Raw genomic sequence first — 22995 nt, 5'->3', positions numbered from 1 at the left:
TACAAATATAGGGCAGACTATTCCCCATTATGAGTCCAGTAATCATTATGTATCCCCATATTTATGAACAAAATGACAAAAGTGAAGATATGTGAACCTATTTTTCACATAGGTTCAGAGAGGCCCAGCAGCTTGCCAAAGGCGACACCAAAATGAGAGGCGCAGCATGCATCTCAAACCACCCTCTTTTGTCTCAGCCTCCACTCCAGGGCAGGGCGGCGACCACGTGGTCCCTGGTCACTAAAGCTGCTTGTTCCCCAGGTGACACCCCACCCACCACAGCTCTCCGCTGCGCAGTCCGGCCCTGACCCCTGGGCGGCGGGGGACCGCTCTCCTCTGCGAGGTTGCGCGGTGGAGACAGGAGGCGGTCCTGGGGGCAGACCCGGAACCCGCTGTGTCGCCGCTCTGCAGAGAAAGGAACCGTGCGCCGCCTCTTCCGGAGCCGCGCTCGCTTGTCTTTCTCTGCGCTGCAGGATGGGGCCCATGCCGCGGACTCTGGAGCTCTTCTACGATGTGCTGTCCCCCTACTCCTGGCTGAGTTTCGAGGTGACGCCGGGCCTGGGAGGGCAAGGGCGGAGGGCAGAGCAAACGCAGGACACTGGGCCCACGGTCTCATGCAATTCCGGACGCTGCCCCCAAGGGCTTTACGACATACAGATAGATAGAGAGCCAGGGCTGAAGGTCGCTGGGCCTAGGTAGAGCCTAAGGCAGTGGTTTCCCACAGTGGGTTGGAAAAGGGACAACTCCAAAGAATCAAGGAGAAAACCATGGCACCGCCACTTCTTAGCCCTCCGTTGTCAGTTTCTGAGGGGTGGAATGCGGAACAGGATGGAAACCGTCCACCGGAGCAGAGATCCTGGGATGGATTTCTAGGAGTGGAGAGAGCTTTTCCATTTCCAGTCGAGTAAGGCAGGGTGTCCGCATTACTCCTACTTCGTGCTTAGAATCTGGCTAATCACTTGCCGTGAAACACCCTTCCCGTTCCAGCGCTCATGTTCACACTTTCTACCTGCACACTGGCTTTGCAAGTTCACCTCTGCTCCTGCAGATGCTGTGCCGGTATAAGTACATCTGGAACATCCACCTACGGTTGCGTCCGAGCTTCATTGCGGGGATCATGAAAGACAGTGGTATGAAGGCCGCAGCGCTGGGGACAGGGACCTGAGGGAGGGCTGGTTTCAAAGGCCCACAGGGGCTGTTCTCAACCGGGTCTTTGTATTGGCACCAGCAGAGAGTATTTGTTCTCTGCCCAAAACCTGAGACTCTTAGGTCGTCTCTCACCAGTGTGTCCAACTTTCCACTTGCAGGAAACAAGCCACCAGCTCTGCTTCCCCGCAAAGCCAAATACTTGGAAAATGACATTAGACTCCTGAGACAGCATATCCAGGTTCCCATCCAGTTCCCCAAGGATTTCTTCTCTGTGATCCTTGAAAAAGGTGAAGAGAGGGGGATACACATGCGGCAGCAAGTGGGAGGCAGTGAAGGTGAAGATTGTAGGGCCAGGAAGGAGAGGCTGGGCGACTAACTTCAATGAAACACACCCTGGGAAAACTCAGGAGCAGAGTTGAGCGAGAAAAGGTTGTAGGGACAGAGGGGGAGGAAGAACAGGACAAATCAGTCATGAGAAACGGCGGGAGGCTGAGAGCGATCCAGCTCTTCGAGATGTCAGAAGCAAGAAAGAGCAGGTCCTCCATCTGGAAACAAGCTAGGGGAGCCCTACCTCTGAGTGCCTCTGCCCCACAGGAAGTCTGTTGGCCATGCGCTTCCTCACTGCCGTGAACTTGGAGCAGCCAGACATGCTGGAGAAAGTGTCCAGGGAACTATGGATGCGTGTCTGGTCTCGGGTGAGGGCGGGGCTTTGGAAACCCACCTGGGAGACCCAGGTTGACTTGATGACCCTCCCCTAGGCCCATTTCCAGACTCCTGCTCCTTCTGGCCACCCCTGACCCCATTGTTCACTGACCTACTGTCCACTACCCCACCCCTCACCTGGCCACCCCTCCTGCTGACTGTTTTATTCTTCCCAGGATGAAGACATCACGGAGCCCCAGAGCATCCTGGCAGTGAGTGTCCGAACTGCCCCCGCTCCTTTCACAGGGAATCGCACAGAGAACAGTTGGCATTTGAGGGTGGAGAGAACACAGTTTTCTTACTGGATGGAAGAGGTCATTGTTATTTAAGGAGAAAGGATGTCTATGTTTGAGGACAAATTACTGAAAGGCTGGAACTAAGGACTCTCATGGTTGTAATGGAAGCGCAAAATTCTACATGGGCAGAATTTATTTGATGGAAGTCAGTGGGAGGGAAATCATCAATGGGAGTGAGGGATGAAGTACTGGCAGGTCCTGGACCCAAACACTCCAACATAAACCTCACCAACGCGTGCAAAGTAGAAACCAGGCTTTAAAAAGACAAAAAGAGATTACTAACTCAAGCCAGAATTATAGAAAATCCTGAGTGAGAACAAATGGAAATAGCTCAAAACATTGAAATATGTGCCAGCCATAGATGGGGGTATAGAAAGCATGTGATTAAATCAGGAAATTAAAACCAATATTTTCCCTTCAGTTTACAAAAAGATAGTTGAGCCATATTCAAATTTAATATATAAAATGGCAAATCACAAAAAAAGTTAAGCGTAGGAAGAATGGCCAACACACCCTCCGGTGTTGTATTCCGGCAGAGGATACGCAGAAAGCTTGCCCTCTGGCCTAATGCCGACCTATCGTTTTACATGCCATTGCAAACTCTGAAAGTGTAATTCTTAGTTTCTACATAGCATTCCATTCGGTGAACTCGTTTTGGTTTACTTAACCATACCCCTATTGAACATTTGGTCTGGGACAAAGTTCTCTCAGCTGGCCATGTCAAAGACAGTGTCACATCAGAATGCACAACATGATTTGTGTTTCTCCTTCAGGTCGAGGAGCTCAGGTTTCAGTGGTCCTTGAACTTGCGTGCATATGAAAATCACCTGGAGCACCTGGGTGCTGCCCCCTACCCCCTGACAAATTCCAATATAATTGTTCTAGGGAATGGCCCTCGAATTTGGGGTTTTGTTTTTTTTTAAAGCTCCCCTAGGAGATTCTAATGTGTAGCCAAACCACTGATCCCAAACTATAACAACAAAACCCAAACTGAAGCCTTTATCATTCTCTGGAAGTTAGGCAGGTTGTTGCAGCTGTGTACCCTACTCAAGTCCCCAGGAAATTCCATGGGAATTACACCCCAGCTCTTCAAAAAAGCACAAAATATTCAGGAATTCTGAGAAGCAGGAAGGCAAGAACCCCAGACTTAATGATAGGGACTGGGATTCCGTGTTGGCTCTGCTACTAACAGGCTCTTTAACGAGTCAGCTCCGGCTTGCACTTGTCTCCTCTCTTCCTTGATAAGGAAGAGGTCGGGATCCGTGTGTATCTAAGATGCCCTCTAGTGTTACATTTCTGCAACTATGACTTTTTGCCATTTGCTCTTTCTGCTGATTTCAAGATTTTGAAGGAAGAAAACATAGCCACTCTTGGCAAGAACAGACCTCCACTCATGGGTGGGTAAAGGCCTTGCTAGAAAAACTTGGAGGCAGAAAATTAAAAGACCAGAGTTTTCTCCTGAGACCCCCTCCCCCCGCCTAATGCAGGCAAGGTTGTGTCCCCTTCCAAATCCCCTCAGGCTGCAGAGAATGCTGGCATGTCTGCAGAACAAGCCCGGGGACTTCTGGAAAAGACCTCAACACCACAGGTGAAGAACCAGCTCAGGGAGACCACAGAGGCAGCCTGCAAATATGGGGTGAGCAACTCTCGATGTGTATCCCCAACTCTGAGGGCAGAGTCTGAAAACCTCTGCTGGGTCCCCACATGCCCTAGTCCTCCCTAGCTTTCCCAGATGACCTTTATCCTCTCCCTTGTCCCTGAGCCCAGGGACGGGAAGAGAGGGAGACAGATGGTGAGAAAAGACAGAGCATCTGAGAGTTAGAAACCGAAACTCCCCTTAGAGCCACGGAGCCTCTGAGCAAACACCTCTGGCTGCTTCAGTGACCCCAGACAGGTGTTGGCTCGTAGCCTTGACCCCAGCCTGATAGACACCTGCTCCATCACCTCCCTCCCTGCACTGTAACTGCTTTCTCCAGGCCTTTGGGCTGCCCATCACCGTGGTCCACCTGGGTGGACAGACCCACATGCTATTTGGCTCTGACCGGATGGAGTTGCTGGCGCACCTACTGAGTAAGTTACAGGTTCATGTTGAGCTGTCCTTGACCCTAGCCCCGCTCACATTTATATCGATTGACCAGAAGGACAGATGCAGAGCAAAAATATTCTGGGCATTTCCAACAACGAAGCAAAGCATCATGCAGACACAGGGTGCTTGAGGTTAAATGGAAGGGGCCGCCCTCAGCCCCATGGGAGAGAAGGGAGCCTCTTGCACCTTAAAGCCAACCAGAGCTCTTCCTGGAGAATGCCGGGCCTCATGGAGCCGGCCTCTGACATACGGGATTTTCTCCTCCCAGGAGAGAAATGGATGGGTCCTGTGCCTCCAGCTGTGAGTGCCAGACTTTAAGGATGCCCAGAGGAAGCAAAACCTTTGGTCTGAAACAGCAGAGCTTCTGCTTACCCTTCCTCCACTGTGGGACACTGGGACTCTGGCTTCCCCACCGATGGAGGTTCCAGCCCTGAGGGTGCTGGGGAGGGGCTGTGCGGTGCATCATTTACATTACCCTCACGGCTGCTCGCTCTTCTGTGCCTCACAAGTGCCTTTACAGAGCCCCAAACTCTGCTTTTCCCACAAAATAAACCTAATGCCGTTAGGCGTATTTCTGGTTCTGGGTCTTCCCTGGTGCTTGTGTGTTTCTGTTCCTTGCACTTCCTGTCCACTTCAGGTGTTCAAGAAGAACAGCTCTTCCTGTTCTCCCAGTTCCCCTGCCCACCTCGGGGCAGTTTATGTGGAAGGAGCAGGATACAGTCTCTGTTTCTTCTGCAGAATGTCCCTAGGTCTCTGTCAAGGACAAAAACTAGGCCAGATGGATTTTGCAACTATCCAGTCTGGCACTTACTGTCTTCTAACCAGCCATGGCATCTGAGACAGGGCTGGGACCCAAGGCCTAGTGGGAGTGAAAGCTGGAGGGAACCACAGCCAGGCTTGCACCCAGATATTTAAACCGGGTCCAGCAGAAGCAGGGCAAGGCAGCGCAGGGAGACCTGCTGCAGTTGCCATGGCCTGGGGAAGCTGCTCATCCCCTCATCGCTCCCTCCCCTCGCCCACAGTGCAGATGCTGAGAGAACCCCGGGCCTCTCTCCCTGGCCTAGTGCAAGTCCTGTGGCTCCCACACTAACCTATAGCTTTCCCACTCCCCCCGCTATTTACCCAAAGTCTCTGCTCTATCTGTGCCCCAAGTGCAACCATCAGAATACCTTGTGTTTCCATAGTATTTGGACTTCCTAGAGAATACCCTTTATTCAGAAGCCGAAACCACACTTGGACACCCGGCGGAAGCCAGGTGTGGAGCCTTCGATGGCTCGAGGGTCCCTGGGCCTAGGAGCAGATGCCCTCTTCCCTTTGCTCTCTCCCTCTGGCTCTTTCTCATCTCACATCTGGTTTTCTGCTTTTGTCCCCCCCAGTGTTCTGTCTTCCTCCTCTCCTTCCCTTTTCCATTATTCCAGCATGTTCCAGGATTTCAGGTCATCCTTACTGGGCTTCTCTGTGAAGTAATGCCAGAAGGACACTTCCAAATAAGCACCCTCTCCTTCAAAGGAGATTTCATGAGATGCTAGTCTCAGCGTTATTTGTGATATCGAATAACTTAAATATCTAATAGGAAAAAGATGCTTTAATAAATTACAGTATATCCAGCATATGATGTTTCACAGCCATCAAAAATTATATGTGTGCAATGCAATATATACATGCCTTACTGTTGAATTTACACCTGAAACTTACTGGATTTCGTTAACCAATGTCACCATTTAAAAATTTTTTTCAAATTATATATGTGAAGAATTTTAAAGAACATTGGAAATCTTAGGATATAATATTGGTTGGGAAAAAAGATGCGACTTTATAGTATGATCTCAATTATGTCTTAATATATTAAAATATAGGAGATGTGAATATATTAATCTTAGAATGAAATATGTCAAAATGTTTCCATTTTTTTTGTATACCTTTTAAATGACCTGGTAAACAAATATATATTTAACAAAAGAAACAACAAGAAGTCTAGATTCACATTTGTGTACAATTGTGCATTCTTCCCATTGTTTTCTAAAGGTATTGATTGCTTAACTTAACCCTAAATCTTACTCCATGCTAATGTGGGATAATGTCTTATCATGCGCTTTCCCAGCTCTACTCAGCCTTCTTCAAAGACTGGCATCCTATTTACCTAACGCAATAGCAGAATTTCATCTCCTCTGGAAGAAGGAGACAATTTCTAGACTCATCCTTACACACGTGATCTAGATTATAATTTCTGAACAACCTCTGCCAAATAGAATCCAAAGTGAATTTTTTAATCAGAGTTTTCCAAAAATACAGAACAAATAGGATATTTATAGAGATATAGAGAAATCAGAAGATTATGAGGAGGTGGCTCACATGATTCTGAAGACTGAGGGGGCCCAGGGTCCACCATTTGCGAGCTGGAGGCCCAGGAGCACCGGCGGTGTGGTTCCAGTGGAGTCCAGAGGCCTGCGAACGAGGAGCCACGAAGTCTGAGGGCAGGAGAATGTGGCTGTCTCAGTTCAAGCAGAGAGCATATTTGCCCTTCCTCTGCTTTTCGTGTTCTATCGGGCCCTCAGAGGACTGGATGATGGCACCCACACTGGGAGGGTCACCTTTATTCAGTTCACCGATTCAAATGCTCATCTCTTCTAGAAACACCCTCACCGACACACCCAGAAATAGTTTTATCAGCCACGTGAGCACACTTTTGCTCGGTCAGGTTTATATGTATAAAATTAACCACCGCGAGAAAAGAAAAAGCCCCCAAATGCAGCTGTATTTCTTTTTATAAAGAAATACTCTTTAATCTAAAGAGAGTTTCATACTTAGTTTCTTCCTCTTCATCCCTTCTGATCAACAGTTGCTATGTAAGGTAAAATTTGCAATTATGTCAATACTCAAAATTCTGTAGTAAACCACGTTTTTGTTTTGTAATTCAAATTCCAAGCTCACGAAATAACATTATGCTTCGAAACCACAACCTTCTTAGATAAAATTCCTAGAAGTGATATCTTTTTTAGAGCCAAAACACAAGTGGTAATTAACAACAAAAAAGTATTGCATGCATGTGATAAATGAAAAAACAGACCAAGGCATCATGTGAAAAGTGAAGAGTCTCCCTTTTCCCACTCCCATCCCTAGTCTCCAGTTTTTTGTATATCTTCCCAGAAATGTCCATATTTAACATGCAAATGTCAGACGTAATCCAGCGAGATGCCATACACCCTTCATCGGCTTTGCCAATAGTATAATATAGCATCATAACAGCCGAGAAATTCACACTACCGTCCATCAACCTGATTCAGACCTCACCGGTTTCTGTGTCTGTATTTACTTCCATGTAATTGTATCACTGCATATTCACATGACAACCATAGTCGAGATAAAGAACATTTCCAGCCTAAAGATCCCTCATGCAGCCACTTCCCTCCCTCCCCACTTTCCTAACCCCTTGCAAGCATTAATCTGCTCTTCATATAGTTTTGTCTCTCGAGAGCGTTGTATAAAGGGAATCGGCTTGGCTTGTTTCCACTTGGCATAATTCTCTTGACGTCCACCCAAGGTGTTGCCTGTATCTGCAGTTTGTTCTGTTTTAACGATGAGTAGTGTCCTATGGAATGGATTTGCCAGTTTGTTTAACAGATTTAAGGACATTCGGGTTGTTTCCAGTTTGGGGCTATTACACATACAGCTGCAGTGAACATTCATGGACAGATTGTTGTGTGCACGTAAGTTTTCATTTTTCTGGGGTAAGTGCCCAGGAGCACGACTGCTGGGTCACATGGTAAGGGCATGTCTACTTTCTCAGGAAACTGCCATACTTGCCCAGAGTGGCCGTGCCGTTTTACCTTCCCACCGGCAATGCATGAATGATCCAATTTCTCCACATCCTCCCCAGCATTTGGTGGTATTACTTTTTTTTTATTTTAGCCTTTTCTGATAGGTGTGCAGTTGTATCTCATTGTGGTTTTAATTTGCATTTCCCTAATGGCTAACAACGATCATCTTTTTGTGTGCTTATCTGCCATCTGTACATGCTCTTCAGTGAAATATCTCTTCATATCTTTTACTTATTTTCTAATTGGACTGTTTTGATAAATGCCTATAGTTTTTAAAATAGATTTTAAAAGAATTTGCAAACTAAGAACATATTTTTGAAACAATTGGGGGAAAACAATACAGATTTGGTATTAGCTGATGTTAAGGAATTAATGTCAATTTCATTAAGTGGAATTAATGTTAAGTAATTAATGTTAATTTCATTAAGATCATGGCAGGGTGGCTATGCATAAAAAAGCTCTCATCGGTTGGAATTAATTTCTGAACTATTTAGGGTAGAGGTGGCCTGATGCCTTTTAAAAGACGGAAGAGGTGGAAGGAAGAGCTGAAGCATGAGTGGCAAAAATGTCGATAATTGTTGAAGCCGTGTGATGGGTACACAGAGAATTCACTATACTGTCCTTTCCTCTTTTATGTGCATTGGGATATTTCCAGGATAAAAATGTTTTTAAAGGGAATGCCATGAAAATGAAACCCTGTGATAGTTCCTATTTTCATCATATCCCCCAGAGTACTATGCACACAAGGTCAGCTTTATGGACTTGCAAGCCATGCACTCGCACAGGGCCTCACAACCAGTTTAATGCTCTGCTATTGCTGTCTTGAAATCCTTCATATTTTTGAACGAGGGGCCCTGCATATTAATTTTGCACTAGATCCCACAAATTATGTAGCTGTATCCGACCCCATAAGCGTGCAGTGCATGCTGAGTAAATGCTTATCAAATAAACGGAACAAAGGAAAGAAGAAAGTGAGTGAGAGAAGGGGAAAAGTGACAAAGGCAGCAAAAAAGACGACAAGAGAAGTCAAAGGAGAGACAGAAAAGTCACAAGGTAAATAATTTGGATGGAGATTCCAGGAAATAATGCTACTGGGGAGGCAGGCGAGTTCAGAGAGAAAGGAGTCCAAAATAGAGGAGTTTGGGGCCATGAATTCATCATTCTTCTCAGAGGACTCGCAGCCCTTCGTTCTACTACAATTCCCAAGCATAAGCAAAAGTGGAAGAAAGAGGTAGCCACTTGGACCCCAGGGTAAAAGAGGACTGGAGGCTGGGGGACCAACCGGACCACTGCTCCTTGTTTGTCCTATGCCTTTAATTCCAGCCTAGAGAGTTTCTTCCACATCTTTACAGAGGGTGGGGAACACTGGAACCCTTGGCCTAGAGCAGACCAAGGCTCTGGCTGGCTCTGGCTGAGGCCAGACTGGAAGAGACTGGGAAGGGCAGTGGGGGGGCGGGATCAGAGATAGGCAACTGAGAGAGGACCCAGGGATCAAAAGATCATGAGTCATTAAGTCAGTAAGTATTCACTAGTTACCAATAAATGACACGTGTTCACTCTCCACGTCTAGCAATGACGTGGATGTAAAAGGAGTGTAAACAAACCCCACTCTTATCCAAGATGCATTCCTGATCCCCACCCTTCTCAGCACAAAGTCTCTCTTCTGAACCCCAGCAGCACTTTGTACCCTGCTCACAGCATTTGTTACTTTGTACCTCGTCTTAGTCCTGTACATGTCTTTCCTCTTCTGGCCAGTAAGCTCCTTGAGAGTGAGATTCCTACTGTACATACCTCGGAGTGTCCCACATAGCAAGCGAACAATAAAAAATGTACTGAACCCAAGTTTGATAGATGGTAGAACTGAGGTTTCTAACCTGGTTTGGCCATCTCCAAAAAAATATGCGATTAGCCACAATGCTTCTCCCTGTTTTCTCACATTTAGGGATGTATTCACATGGGGCCCTATTGCCACTATCTGTAGACTTTTCTTAATAAACAATGCTTTTTATTGTCACTTGGCAACAACTATGCTCAATTTCTCAAATTCCAGAATTGCCTTTTGTGGCTTAGTGCTGAACATCTGAGGGAGACTGACAGCCTGAACCCCACTGTTCATTCAGTCTGTTCCCAGTGAGCTTAGTACAATATTACAACTAGTTGGCGAGGGTGAGCATGTGTATTTATCCTGACCTACTACTTGAGGATTTATGATTCTTTGGAAGCATTTCCATCCCAGAAATATCAATGTTCTGACCTACTTTATGTTAACTCATTTAACCACCTTCCCTATACATTTGGAGGAGCTGTGAGTAAGGCAACTACCAGAGAAAAACTCTCAACTGAGCTAAGTCAAGATTCTGAGTTCAAGTGTAACTAAACAAATCATGTACTTTCTCTGGGCTGGTTTCCTCCTCTGTAACAGCGATTTGACACACACACAGACACACACACAGACACACACACACCGTCTGCTGGTACAGCCCCGACTATGCCCCATGACTGTCCTTGGGATTTGATTTGTGCCCCGTTATCTTCTACCCGCTTGTTCCCTGATAACACTCTGGAGGAATGGAGCGCAGCCTTGCCTATCCTCCTTGAGGTCGCAAGGACAGAGTGTGTCTCTGGCCACTCTGCACCTCCCAGCACCTGCCTCACCCAGATTGCCTGCCTGAGCCACAACTGAAAAGAGTGCGTCCTGCATCTCTAGTGTATGCCGAGGCCAGGAAAAATGGTAGGCTTCTAATAAAAGCATTCAGCTATGTTTAGTGAGCACCTACTATGTGCCAGGACCTGACTTAGTTGCAGGGATCAGAGATGATTGAAACTAGTCACTCGCCTTGAGAAGATCACAGTGGAAGAAAGGTATATAAACAGAAAATTACTATTTAAACAGGTAAAGTGTGGGAAGGGAGTCGGTGGCTATACTGTGCAGACAGCCTCCACAGAGCAGGCATCATCTCCAAGGTGGCTTTTGAAGAATCAAGAGTTAACCAGGCTGCGAAGCACACGCAAACTTGTCTTACAGGTCTGCAGAATACAAGGCCTTCATAGAAAAGAAACTATGGCAGCAGAAGCAGAACACACCATTCCCTGCCCACAGCAGTGCTTACAGTATGCAAAGCACTTTTTGATCTAGAGATTAAACAAATCACGGTCTCTGCTCCCAGGCACAAAATATATTCCGTAAATATAAGACAAACTGCTCAGAATACAATGCGCATTGAGAAGGAAAGATGAGTTTAACTCTGGGCTTAAGTACAAAGATCAGCGTGGGTGGGAGGAAGGGCAACTCACTACAACACGGTGGGGGGGTGGGGTGAGGAAAATCAAGGTGGGGCAGACTTGGTCAGTCTTCAGGAGAAAATGGGAGCATAAAGCCAGCCGCAGGAACCTGAGGGACTGGGGCAGGAGAGGGTGGGGCAAGCAGGCTCCACCTCCTCCACGCCTCCTGCTCCCCCCACAGCGCACTTTCTTCACAGTCTGGTCGAGACAGGTGAGGGAGGAACTCCTAAGGCCGGTGAGAGGGGCGGGAGGGTCTTGGGATTGGGGCTGGGGTGTAAGGAGGGGGTCTGGCCCCTCTGTGGAGTCTGCAAGCCCTTGCTACACAGAGTTCAGAGAACTCCTGACAGGCTGGTTTGGGGATATGGCTGTCTCAGCCGGGTTGCTCTGTTAGAAAGGAAAGAAAAGTCTCCCCAGCAACCTCCCAGACCCTGTGATAACTCCAGGTTAGAAACCAGAAGTCTGAGTTTCCTGAGTTAGGGACAGTAGAGGGTGGAGGATCCTGGCAGATGTGGGGTGTAGAGAGGTCAGGAGTTATCTGGGCCTCTGTCCATTGCCCTAGGCCTTTGTCTGTAAGATTCTCTTTCATTTAGCTGTCTCCTTGAGGCTATATTGGGTCCGTGTGCATTTGGGAAGATAGGGTCAGACAGGGTAAGTGGTGCTCCCTTCCCATACTCACCCCAAAAAAAGAGTCATACTGAGGGTCCCTGACTGGGAAGCTGGAGGGTAGAGGTCCGTCTCAAGCAATAATAAAGGCCAAGGCCTGCCCCATTACCCGGATTCCAGAGATGCCAGTGAACCCCAAGGCCCCAAGGCCTGCCCAGGTCTGAATCCTGGGTGCTGTGAAAGGCAGAGCTGGAAGGAAGACTGTAGGGAAGGAAAAAGGAAGGCAGGTGGCCGTGACACCGTAAACTGGTATGAGGGCTGGGAGTTAGAATTCCTGGGCTGGTTTCCTGGCTACTCCACACATACTGATACCCCTGGACAACAGTGTGATCCTAGAAAGAATTACAGAGCTGGAGAAGATCCTGCTGATCATTTATTTTGCCCATTTATTTGATTCGAGATTGAAGAACCTAAAACCCCAGAAAGGTGTCTTGGAATCTGACTCAGCCATGATGCCACTTGCTAGTTTAGACACAACAGCTGTGTATCTTTTTGCAGGAGCCTGGGGAGGGGCCATGGTGCCAAGCCAGTGGTGGGGGAGACTGGAGAAGCCGCTTCTCTACCTGTGCTGCGCCTCCTTCCTCCTGGGGCTGGCTTTGCTGGGCATACGGCCAGACATCACCCCTGCTGCTTATTTCTTTCTGACCTTGGGTGGCTTCTTCTTGTTTGCCTGCCTCCTGGCCTGTTTTCTGGAATGGGTGTTCCGATCAGTGCAGACGGAGAGCCCAGGGTCCTCCAGCAGTGCACGGTGAGTTGGGGCGGGCAGGATTGGAGGGATACACTGTGGCCCCATTCTCCCTGTGTTCTCCTGTTCCCTCAGATATACAGGCTCTGCTTTCTTCTGTTACTGGTATCAGTGAGAGGAGAGGGTTAGGGGCTCGTGGAGGGGTCTTTGTTGGTAAAAGACAGAAAACAGTAAAAAGGCTCCTTTCAGGAAGCCACCTATGACCTTATTTATCCTTTCTCAGGGACAATGAAGCCTTTGAGGTGCCAACCTATGAAGAGGCCGTGGTGTTGGAATCACAGAGCCACCCCCATGAGTTGGATCAACCACCCCCCTACAGCAGTGTTGTAATCCCCCCAGGACTTGCAGAGGGACAGCCTAACCATCCAGAGGGGCCCAGGAGAGCCGGAGTGGAAAGGCGAGTAGGCTCAGAGGGGTCTATGACCTCAGGAAGCCCTGGAAGAGCTCCAATCAGCCTTCAGCTTCAGGGACCACGAGTCGTGTCCACAGCTCCTGATCTGCAGAGCTTGGGGACAATCCCCAAATTGGAGCCGCTCCCCAAACCGGAGCCTCTTACTCCGCCCCCTGCCTATGATGTCAGCTTTGGTCACCCTGATGATGAAAATGTTTTCTCTGAAGACAACTGGGCACCCCCCTAACAGACTTTGCCAAGATCTATCATCTCTTTGCACCAGGCCCACTCATTTGACCAACACTTCCCAGTGCCTGCTACATGTCAAGAACCAGACAACACAAATGGGAACTTTAACCCAGATGGGAGTCAGGCTACGGTAAGCCATTCCCAGCAGAGATGTAGATGGCACAATTTGAATTTTCAGGCAACATTCAGAAACCTACCCCATATCCATTATTTCCATAGTTAGATTGAGGGTGAGATGAGGTGGTGGTCCAGAGAATCTGGAGAAGGAAAAAAAGAAACATCTGAGTGATAGCTATGTTGTTTCTGTTCCAGGTGCTTTGCCTCAGTCTATCAGATCGCTTAGGCTTCCAAGTCTGTCTGAGCTATTATTACCCACATGTGAAAAATGAGGATTCCAAGGGTTAGATAAGTTTGATTATTTGCACAAAGCACAGTGCTGGTAAATAGCACAAAAATGACTTGAACTCTGCTCTTCGGAGGCCAAAGCCCACTGTGTTCTCAGTACAAGGTAAGGGAAGCCAGGCCATCCACACAGCTGTCAATCTCTGTCTTGGACAACTGCTGGTGAGGGGTGGAAGACTTCGTGTAGACAGAATGGAGGACTAGCTGTGTTTGCAGACAGGGTGGGCTGAGTGTGCCCAGCCTCCTTCAGGAGTGAAGCTAATCAAAGCTGTGATGGCTCCTACTCCATGGGAGGAGCAGTTCCTGCCCAGGGGCTGGAGAGCCGTGCCAAGGCAGAGTCCTCATCCTATCTAGAAACAGTGGGGCAAACTGCCCCAAGGTTAGAGACTTGTTAGTTCGAGAATAGGTGGATAAAGAGGGTCAGCAGGGATAATCCGAGAGTTTCTCGGCAGTGGTGGCGGGAGTATCTATCTAAGGATACTCTTGAATCACTCAGTGTGAAGCACTGGAGTCACTTGCGCTGACTAATCGCTTCAGCCTCACCCCTGCACTTGGACCGCTAGGGTTTTACCCCAGTCCCCGCCCTGCTTTCTCAAATCCCAACAAAACACCAGATTGTCTGGCATCTTGTCCTAGGGCTGCGGTGTAGATTTTGGCCACTGGGAGCTGCTCGACTATCGGTGACCCACCCTCCTCAGTGGTGCGCTCCCCACTCAGGCCTTCAGTCGCTGAACGGGTGTCTGGCGCCTTCTAGTGCTCTCCGCTTCTTCCTTACCCTGGCCCCAACAGTTCAATAAAATGAAAATTCGGGCCACACCCGTCTTCGTACAGTTCTTGTAATAGGCCAGGAAGGCGGAGTGGGAGGTGTCGGGGAGGGAACCATGATTTCCGCGGGAACCGACGGCCAATCACATTCCCACGTAGGGCGGGGCGGCTCCTCGCACTGGCCCCACCCCTTCCCTTTCCGCCGAGCGCGCTCTCACCCTATTGGCCGGTGCGTCCACCGCGAGGCTCTGCGCCTGCGCGCGCACCGCGACGGTATGGGCGGGGCAGCCTGGCGCAGGGGCGGTGCTGAGAGACGTAGGGCGCAGGCGCGTGGTGCTTCAGCGTCCAGGGGAGGGATGCGCTGGACGCAAAGGCTCTCGGTTTGTTTGGGTTGTGGGCGGTGCGCGCACAGCCCGGGAAAAGCGAGAAATGGCGACGCCGATCGGGGGCTCTCGGCCTCCTCTCGAGCAAAAAGGGCGAATGGCCGCTGACAGGGCACGCAGGTGAGTGGGAGAAGGTCCCAGGGTTACTTAGTGGGGCCCAGCAAAGGGGATCGCCGGTCCCAAGCGTGTGGCCCTGGCACCCCGTATCCATGGAGCCCCTAGAAGCGGCCTTACCCGCATTTCTGCCAAGGGTGGGAGGTCGTGCTACACCCTCTCGGGGCGCGCAGGCCTTCCTCTTCTCGGTCTTGTTCCTCGTGAGCAAAGACCGCCCCCCAGCTTCGATTCGTCCAACTCGGGGAACCTCTGAACAAGGGGATCTCTTTCTAGTCCTGCCAAATCTCGGCTTCTCTTAAAGATTCTCCATCTTTAAGTCTTTAAGAGAATCTTCCCCTTTCCCTAATGAGGGACTGTACTCTGTCCCCTTAAAAACCGATAAGATGTGCAGACCTCGGAATTCTGCGTGATGTGCATTGGATTTGGATTGATTGTATCATGACCTGGATTTTCAAAGCAGTCAACATAAGTTTTGAGGTTTGAGTGCTTTGATAAGACAAGGAGATTCAGGCTCCTGATGTGTCTCCACCCTGCCCCAGTTATATCATTTAAATCATTTCATGGCAGACGTCACCCAGGAGAACATTTAAGTTCCTCCTTGTCCAAACCCAGAAGATAAATTTAAGACTTCAGACTGGAAGCTGCAGAAGGACACAGAATGAAGACTGAAGAACCCCTTTTGTGTCCTTTTCTCCATCCCCTCCTCCCCTTCCAGATGTGTCTTAAAGTTCTAGGTGATTGTGGTTACTTTTGGAAAGTCCACATTTGAGGCGCTCCGCTTAGTATGGAATACAGGAAGGAGCAGATGTGTGGAGAACAGATGAAGAAGGTTCAGATTAACCCTAAGGAATTTTTTATTGAAAATTCAAGTCTGGAACTTGAAAGAGTTAAGAACTGGAGTCAGTCAGTGAATTGTGAATATAGATGAGATAGAATTGGGAGAGGCTTTTTTCCAGTATGCGGAGTTGCTCATGGATATCAGCATTTAAGGCAGGCGAAGGTCCTCTGGAGGAAACAGGAACGTAGCGGGCAAAGAGAGGACCTGGAGAGAATGATGTCAGGGGACCCAAGGGAGGAGAAGGATTTCGGTGTTTTTTTTTTAGGTTTTTATTCATCAGAAGTTAACAGCAACAGGCACATACTAAAATGAGTATGATAAAGTCTTTTGCAATGGCTTTACACTCAAGCTTTTTCCCAAGAAATTGTTGCTGTTGCAACAAACTAAACATAAAGTCTTGCAGTAATCAGAGAAGTAAGTACCCTAGAACTAAAAGCACTGGTTTCTGGTTAAAATTGGGTTACGGTTGTGCTTACTATACATAAAACAACTTGAAACAAATTCCAAAAGTGGAATATTTTAAGTTTAAAATTAGTCCTTAGGTTTTGTCCTAGAAAACATCTGGTCACATCGGAAGGCCCATCAAAGGATAATCTTTCATCCAAGAGAGGGACAAGAAAACAATGCACTTTTTTCAAACCACAAGAGATTTGGTCACTTAGCTTTGTGCATACTTTAGGGCAACTAGGGCAGTTTGTTACACTTTACCTCCAGGAAGGAGAAAGTTTTAAGGAAGAGTGCTCCTGGTAAACGAAGAGAGGAAACCAGGGTAAACCTGCTCAGGCACTGGTATCTCCTAAGGAAATAGCATCCAGCTGCATGCAGAGTTTCCTTGTGGTTGGCCTAGTAACACTTATACCAGAGTTCGCATATGTCATCGTTGTTACTGCTTCGATATGTTCCAAGGTGATTCTTAAATGGGGGTTTTTCATTTCTCTAGATTATGGTGTTGTAGCAGATTTTTACTGAAGGTTTAGGGCAACGAGTATTACAAGGAACAAGACGTTAAAATGGAATTTCAGACATCACTGTTCCAAACCCAAACTTTAACCTAAGTTGGCTGCTCCCAACCCTGGGACTGTTTTTCCTGACCACTCCTCTGCCTTAGGATCCCACGTTCTACCTTCTCGGATTTCTCTCAGCTCTTCCAAAATTCTGCTTTTCTCTCCTCTAACTGTAAATCTCTAACCTAGAGTTAAGCCAAGTATATCCTATAAATGCCTGGCATTTCACTGATTCTGAGATGCACGTTTTAAAATTGAAATCAGGATGCATCTTTTAAATAAGTTTTTTAAGTTACACACTGAAGCCATTATCATATCCCTTTCTCACTGCCATCAGGCGCTTACTGTTGTCATATATTTGGAAACTGGCTAAGCAGGCTGACAAGCTCTGGATTTATATAAACTAGGCACATAGATGGTACACATTGGAAATGGGATTCTTTTGGCTCACGAACAGAAACGAATCTTTTTCCAAACCAACAGAAAACTTAGAAATCCTTGCAATAAAGACATCTCTAGCACACTAAATTACCAAAATAATTTAGCCTTTATGTGCTTTACCTCTGAATGATTTCAAGTTATGGTGATGGTGTTCGTCACTGTTAGGTATCTGCCATGACTTTCTATCATGCTCTGTGCTTACCCAGTTCTTACAGGATTCTCATCATTTCTGGTGTCATTTTGTCACAGAAACTTGAAGTTTTAAAAGCCATAGTTATAATTGGTATAACTGGCTAGACGGTGTGTGTGTCTATGTATCTGTCTCATTTTCCATTAAAGCTAGCCATTGGTTTGAGTTTTTGCCATTTTGCCAAATTAATTTATTCCTCACCCAGGATCATTTTAAACTTCACTTTACATCACTTTCAATAGCCTAGATAAACAATGTGAGTTTTCTGGATTAATCTCTTAATTAAAATTGGTCTTTGAGCAAAATATTTCTTACAAATACATGTTTGCACGTGTGTGTATTATTCCTGTCTAGATAGACGTTTCCCTCCCCTAGACATACCATTGTCTCAGACGATGCTCTCAGTTGAACATACTCCACAAGAATCACATACCTCATTTCCTTATGCTTAATGTGTTACTACTTAATATTTCTTTGATTTTAATCAGATTTGATCAAATATGCCTAATCTTGGTTATTGTAAGTCTTATTCTTTTTGTTCTTCCTACCCCTCTTCTGTGCCATATCTTTTGTTTGATAGCCTTTCTCTCTGCCTTTTATCTATAGGATCTTGGGAGTTTGTGGCATGCATCCTGACCATCAGGAAGCTCTAAAAAAGAACCGAGTGGTGCTGGCCAAGCAGCTGTTGCTGAGCGAACTCTTAGAACATCTCCTGGAGAAAGATATCATCACCTTGGAAATGAGGGAGCACATTCAGGTATCGGGAGGCAAAAGAGAAAAGCCAAGTAAATTGATTATAGAAGAGGAACAGAGCGTGATAAAGTGTGAAAAGGATATCATGCCTTACTAAGGAAATGAAAATGTCCTTTTATCCTTTACATGATTCAAGGATGATGGGAAGGGCTTCACTCATACATGTTCTTCCTATAAAAGAAATTCTTGAGATGGATGATGGCATTTTTAGGAAGCTCATCTGGAGAAATAAAATTATAGTTAGATAAGTAAATGCGATTTCATGTTTTATTCTTGTATCATAGGCCAAAGTGGGCAGTTTCAGCCAGAATGTGGAACTCCTCAACTTGCTGCCCAAGAGGGGTCCCCAGGCTTTTGATGCCTTCTGTGTGGCCCTGAGGGAGACCAAACAGGGTCACCTGGAGGATCTGTTGCTCACAACCCTCTCTAGTCTTCAGCATCTACTCCCACCGGTATGGAGCCCTAGACATGTGGTGTGTGAGGAGGGTTAGTTTGGTGGTAAAGAAATTCTTGAGACAGAGTGTGGGGGAGACTAGATTTATGTTTTATTTGGACTGGACCATCTCTCCCTAAAGTCCTGGCACCGGGGTCCTGATTTCTTACAGTTGAGCTGTGACTACGACTTGAGTCTCTCTTTCCCAGTGTGTGAGTCCTGTACCCCTCGCAAGCAGCTCCGCCTGTCTGCAGGTGAGAATTGGTGGGCTAAACAGGTCCCATAGATTGGCTCCCTGTTTCTTGACTAGTAGCTGACTTTGCCCTCGTGTGATACCTGTTTCATTCATAGTGGGAACAGCTCCCTTGGTGAATTTATTAGGGACTGGCAGGACAGTTTAGATGGAATGTTGGTTAGGCCCATTTCCCTTCCATCAGAGATGATTTTTTTTTTGGTAGTTGGCCCTCGAAGCAACTTGGGGAGGTCAGAAGTTCCTGCACGTGATTGACTGACCTGTCTCCTCTGTAAACCTGAGTGTGTGAGAATGAGTAAAGACTTCATTACAGGCCACCCGCCTGCTGATTGAAGTGCCTCATGATTAGAACAAGGCTTTTGTCATATATCTCATTCAGTCATTCAGGGTCGAGTGTCTCCTCTACTCAGGCTAAGTAAATAGGGTCCCTGCCCCCAAGGATCTTACAGATTAGGGGAGTGAGCAAGACCAGCAGCAGTTATCGAAACCCCAGTTCATAACAGTGCCAAAGTTACAATGAAGCACTAGGATTGATGAGTAGGTTACATGCTAGTGTTTTGGCTTTCTGTGCCACAGAGACTGTGGAACACTCCCTAGACGATGGAGATGGTCCTCCCTGCCTTCAAGTGAAGCCTTGCACTCCTGAGTTTTATCAAACACACCACCAGCTGGTGAGTCTTGCACAATGGTGAGAGAAAAGGCATTAGGAAATGAGACACCCTTCCTAGGCATCTGAGCTTAGCTTCCATGCGCATTTCCTTCCTGCTTTATCAGTCAAAAAGTCTTCTGTGGGCATTTCTTTGTTTTGACCTGGTGGGGTTTAGAAGAAGAATGTAATGTCTTCGTTTTCTTGAACTGTCTCATCTAGTGGGGGAGCCGTAGTTTCTGTCCTGAGGAAGCTCATGGTCTAACTGGCTTCCCCTCCCCAGGCCTATAGGTTGCAGTCTCGGCCTCGCGGACTAGCACTGGTGCTGAGCAATGTGCACTTCACTGGAGAGAAAGACCTAGAATTTCGCTCTGGAGGGGATGTGGACCACAGCACTCTTGTCACCCTCTTCAAGCTCTTGAGCTACAAAGTCCATGTTCTGCTCGACCAGACTGCACAGGTATCCGAGGCAGGAAATGCTGACATGTAATTCGGGGCCAGCGGCACGTGGGGGCCAGAAACGTCTGCTGCTGCTCCTGTATTCCTGGGCTGTGTCTTACTGATGCTCTCTCCTTTTTACTTGCTCTGTTCTGCCTCTCACCTTGCAATCTAGTTAAAAAAAAAAAAAAACCTGGGGTCAGCCCGGTGCTTTGGTGTTGTGTTCTCGGGTTAGCTGCGCCCACCCTGAGTGAGAACCGTCCTGGGAGAAGGTTCTCAACGTTCTGTGTGCAGTAGCTTGATTCCCATTCACTCAGGAAGTGAGACAGAGTCACCCAGCCAACTCGGTCCTAAGCCAGGATTGCACAGGACATTCACTCTCTGGTTACTAATAACAAGGGTCCAGTTGTTGTAAAGATTGCTTTGGCAGATAGAATTCTTACAAATGATAGTTTGCTAGAATGGCCCTTGTAAATACCGTCGTGTGTGAGTTCAGTGAATTAACGTATGGAAAATGCCTTATTTTTATCATCCGCGTGGCCACAAGGCTGATCTTAGGGTAGATTACTTCCAGACTAGGTGCCTGCAAATCAAGCATCGTCATTATGGGTTATTTCCTGTTAACCTCAGTGATCAAGCTGCACTACTGACTTTACCTTTAGGTATTTTGTGAATAATAACCCGTTGGCAAATTGATACTAATTCTCTATTTTGATTCCAGAGTAACAGTACCTTCTTAAACTTGCCTTTGGGAACGTCAGTGGTAGAATTAAAGTTTCTGGGAGATTCGCTTTAATCTACTGAGGTAGAGGGTGACGGGGAGTCTTTGTCTTCAGCACTGCCTGTGGTCTCTGTTTCTGTTTGTCAGCTGTCGTGTTCACTTTTGGTAAGGCCAGTTTCATCAGTAGGTGCTCAGGTGTTCTCCTTTACATGCTGTTTTTGCCAGCTTTCCAATAATGGCCCATGCCAAGTAGGAAACCCACCCTTGCTTCAAAGCCGGAGCTGAAACAGCTTTGTTAGTTGTCACATATTCTAGTAGATTATACACTTTCTTCAGAGGCCTCTTGGGTGTGAATATGGGTGGGACATCAGCCATAATTCCTACAGGGAGAATCCTGGTAGAAAGTCACTTAACAAAATGAATGCTGCATATGGTTCCTTACAGGTTTTGGTACAGTAATTCCTTTTACCTGGAATTTAATACATCCTGGTTTTCCAAATTGTATGTAGTCGATAAGGGGTCTTACATGCATGATAGCTAAAGATGTAAGCCTGCATCACCAAGTTAGGTGTATACTGTTTTTCAGAGACATTCAGCAGATTCGATGGACTCGTGAGCCCACTTCAGTAACACCATTCCTGTTTATGCTAACCCTGATGCAGAGTCAAGGACCCATTGGATTCCGAACCGCAGGTCCCAGTGTTCTGTAACTGGTTTGCAGTAGCGTCAGGTTTTGAGTACCTTAAAATGGAGGAACCGTGTTAGCTATCAGATTTAAAAACGTGGAGCTCGAGCTCAAGGGATCTCAGATAAGAAAGTCTCGACATCAGCAAAAAAGGAAGCATGTCCCTTATATTCCCAAAGTACAAGCAAGATTAGAGATGGTGTTTCCCACCGTAGTTAAGGGGAAGAAATAATCACCGGGGTGGATATGGTCTGAAGGATGAATGGAGGATGTGAGACTTGGGCTGGCCTTGAAGGATAGAAGCTACCAGAGCAGAGAGCAGTGGTGAAGGGATCCTAGGCTGGGAGCACAGCATAGGACAAGAAATGTGTGTGTGACGTTAGGGACCTAGTGGGTAAACCAAATGCCTGGGGCAAAAGAGCTTCAAAAATAAGATGGCGACAAAGGGACCAGAATGCACAGGGCCTTGAATGTCTTCCCAGAGGAATTGGATGTCCCCGTTTTGACATTAGGACATCATTAGCAATTCTTGAACAGAAAGGTGGTGTGTTCACAGTGATGATTCCGGAAGATTAATATGACTCCATTATAAAGAATGGTGTAGGGACTAGTAGCAGGAGATCCAGTTTGGAATTCGTATCATAATGCCAGTGTGACATGATGAGGGCCTGGACAGGATAGTGGGCCAGAAGGGAAGGAATATCTGTGAAAATAGTATGATGGCATAATGTTCTTTCAGTGCTTAGTGATTGAATGACTGCATATAGAGGAAGATGGAAAAATTAAGGAATTGAGGGCCTCGGAGGAAGTCAGGATCAAAGATATAAATTTGGAAATTACTTTTGTAGAAAAAATAATGAGAGAGTATGAGATCTTTGAGAAAGAAATTCAAGTAATAATAATTCAAGTAATAATTCAAGAGCAAAGGGCTTATTAGGACCGAACCTGGGGATATAGTCCTCCATGTAGCCTAACCCTCAGCTGTCGAGATTCAGAAACGGGAGGGGGACATTGCAGAATCAGTTTCTGACATATCTAGACTCTCAGATGCGGTTAAAATCAGGTCTTCACAAGAGTAAGATAATTTGGTGCATTGGACATTTGCACAGAACAGTTTTCTTCCTGGTAGGACCTCTCAACAAGCTCAGCTCTTTTATATAATTATTTGGTGACTAAAGAAACAGAACCAAAAAAAATAAGATCCTCTCTTTTTTTTCCTTTATTAAACCTTTTTGACTTTAGAAACAATTCCATTTAAAAATTGGAAATCGTAAGTAGTCTCAGGGAATCCTCTTCCCTTGGCTGTGCTGGAGAGCACACTCACTCTCACTGCTCGTGCAAGGTTCTCAGTTTTTGTCATCTGTCTTTTCTCATTGCATTTCCCTCCTGAGGTTGCTAGGTGTAGAATTGCAACTGTCATGTATGAGGAAATGAGATACGTTTTAAGAGATAAGTTTTCTTTTACCACGTGGTATTTGTTTTTAACTTGCATTCGGGTTATAGTCTGCTTTGAGAATAGGGACAAGCTATGTGTCATTCCAGGAAAAT

General features: G+C 46.7%; 3 protein-coding genes across 4 annotated transcripts in view; all 3 read left to right on the top strand.

Moving 5' to 3' along the window:
- Window positions 1-367: 367 nt before the first annotated feature.
- On the top strand, window positions 368-4804 carry GSTK1 (glutathione S-transferase kappa 1). 2 transcript variants are annotated; one of them, XM_011378070.2, is made up of 9 exons: window positions 368-546; window positions 1049-1130; window positions 1308-1436; window positions 1744-1844; window positions 2028-2063; window positions 3667-3783; window positions 4124-4217; window positions 4502-4657; window positions 4734-4804. In XM_011378070.2, exons 1-8 carry the CDS (start codon window positions 475-477, stop codon window positions 4549-4551), a joined length of 681 nt encoding a protein of 226 aa, XP_011376372.1. In that variant the 5' UTR covers window positions 368-474; the 3' UTR covers window positions 4552-4657; window positions 4734-4804. The 2 variants fall into 2 exon arrangements, with proteins under 2 accessions (XP_011376372.1, XP_023377856.1); XM_023522088.1 differs by having other exon boundaries at window positions 397-546; window positions 988-1130.
- Window positions 4805-12118: 7314 nt separating this feature from the next.
- Window positions 12119-13572, top strand: TMEM139 (transmembrane protein 139). The gene is made up of 3 exons (XM_011378067.2): window positions 12119-12154; window positions 12266-12744; window positions 12965-13572. The coding sequence occupies exons 1-3, from the start codon at window positions 12119-12121 to the stop codon at window positions 13377-13379; spliced, it is 930 nt and encodes a 309-aa protein (XP_011376369.2). The 3' UTR covers window positions 13380-13572.
- Window positions 13573-14863: 1291 nt separating this feature from the next.
- Window positions 14864-22995, top strand: part of CASP2 (caspase 2) — a 12505-nt gene continuing 4373 nt past the window's right edge. Inside the window, exons 1-6 of the mRNA XM_011378069.2 lie at window positions 14864-15051; window positions 18125-18275; window positions 18556-18723; window positions 18877-18958; window positions 19534-19628; window positions 19887-20063. Coding sequence (XP_011376371.1) covers window positions 14978-15051; window positions 18125-18275; window positions 18556-18723; window positions 18877-18958; window positions 19534-19628; window positions 19887-20063 — 747 coding nt within the window. The 5' untranslated portion in view covers window positions 14864-14977. The remainder of the gene's footprint in view (window positions 15052-18124; window positions 18276-18555; window positions 18724-18876; window positions 18959-19533; window positions 19629-19886; window positions 20064-22995) is intronic.

This window comes from Pteropus vampyrus, unplaced genomic scaffold (assembly GCF_000151845.1).
Source record: "Pteropus vampyrus isolate Shadow unplaced genomic scaffold, Pvam_2.0 Scaffold329, whole genome shotgun sequence".
Classification (NCBI taxonomy): Eukaryota; Metazoa; Chordata; class Mammalia; order Chiroptera; family Pteropodidae; genus Pteropus; species Pteropus vampyrus.
This window is presented reverse-complemented; position numbering and strand designations above follow the sequence as displayed.

Coding starts and splice junctions, on each gene's coding strand:
- TMEM139 (XM_011378067.2), top strand. CDS start 12,119: ATGCCAGTGAACCCCAAGGCCCCAAGGCCTGCCCAG. Junction 12,155..12,265: donor AGGCCCCAAGGCCTGCCCAG/GTCTGAATCCTG, acceptor GCTGGGAGTTAG/AATTCCTGGGCTGGTTTCCT. Junction 12,745..12,964: donor GGGTCCTCCAGCAGTGCACG/GTGAGTTGGGGC, acceptor ATCCTTTCTCAG/GGACAATGAAGCCTTTGAGG.
- GSTK1 (XM_011378070.2), top strand. CDS start 475: ATGGGGCCCATGCCGCGGACTCTGGAGCTCTTCTACGATGTGCTGTCC. Junction 1,131..1,307: donor GGGGATCATGAAAGACAGTG/GTATGAAGGCCG, acceptor TTCCACTTGCAG/GAAACAAGCCACCAGCTCTG. Junction 3,784..4,123: donor AGGCAGCCTGCAAATATGGG/GTGAGCAACTCT, acceptor TGCTTTCTCCAG/GCCTTTGGGCTGCCCATCAC.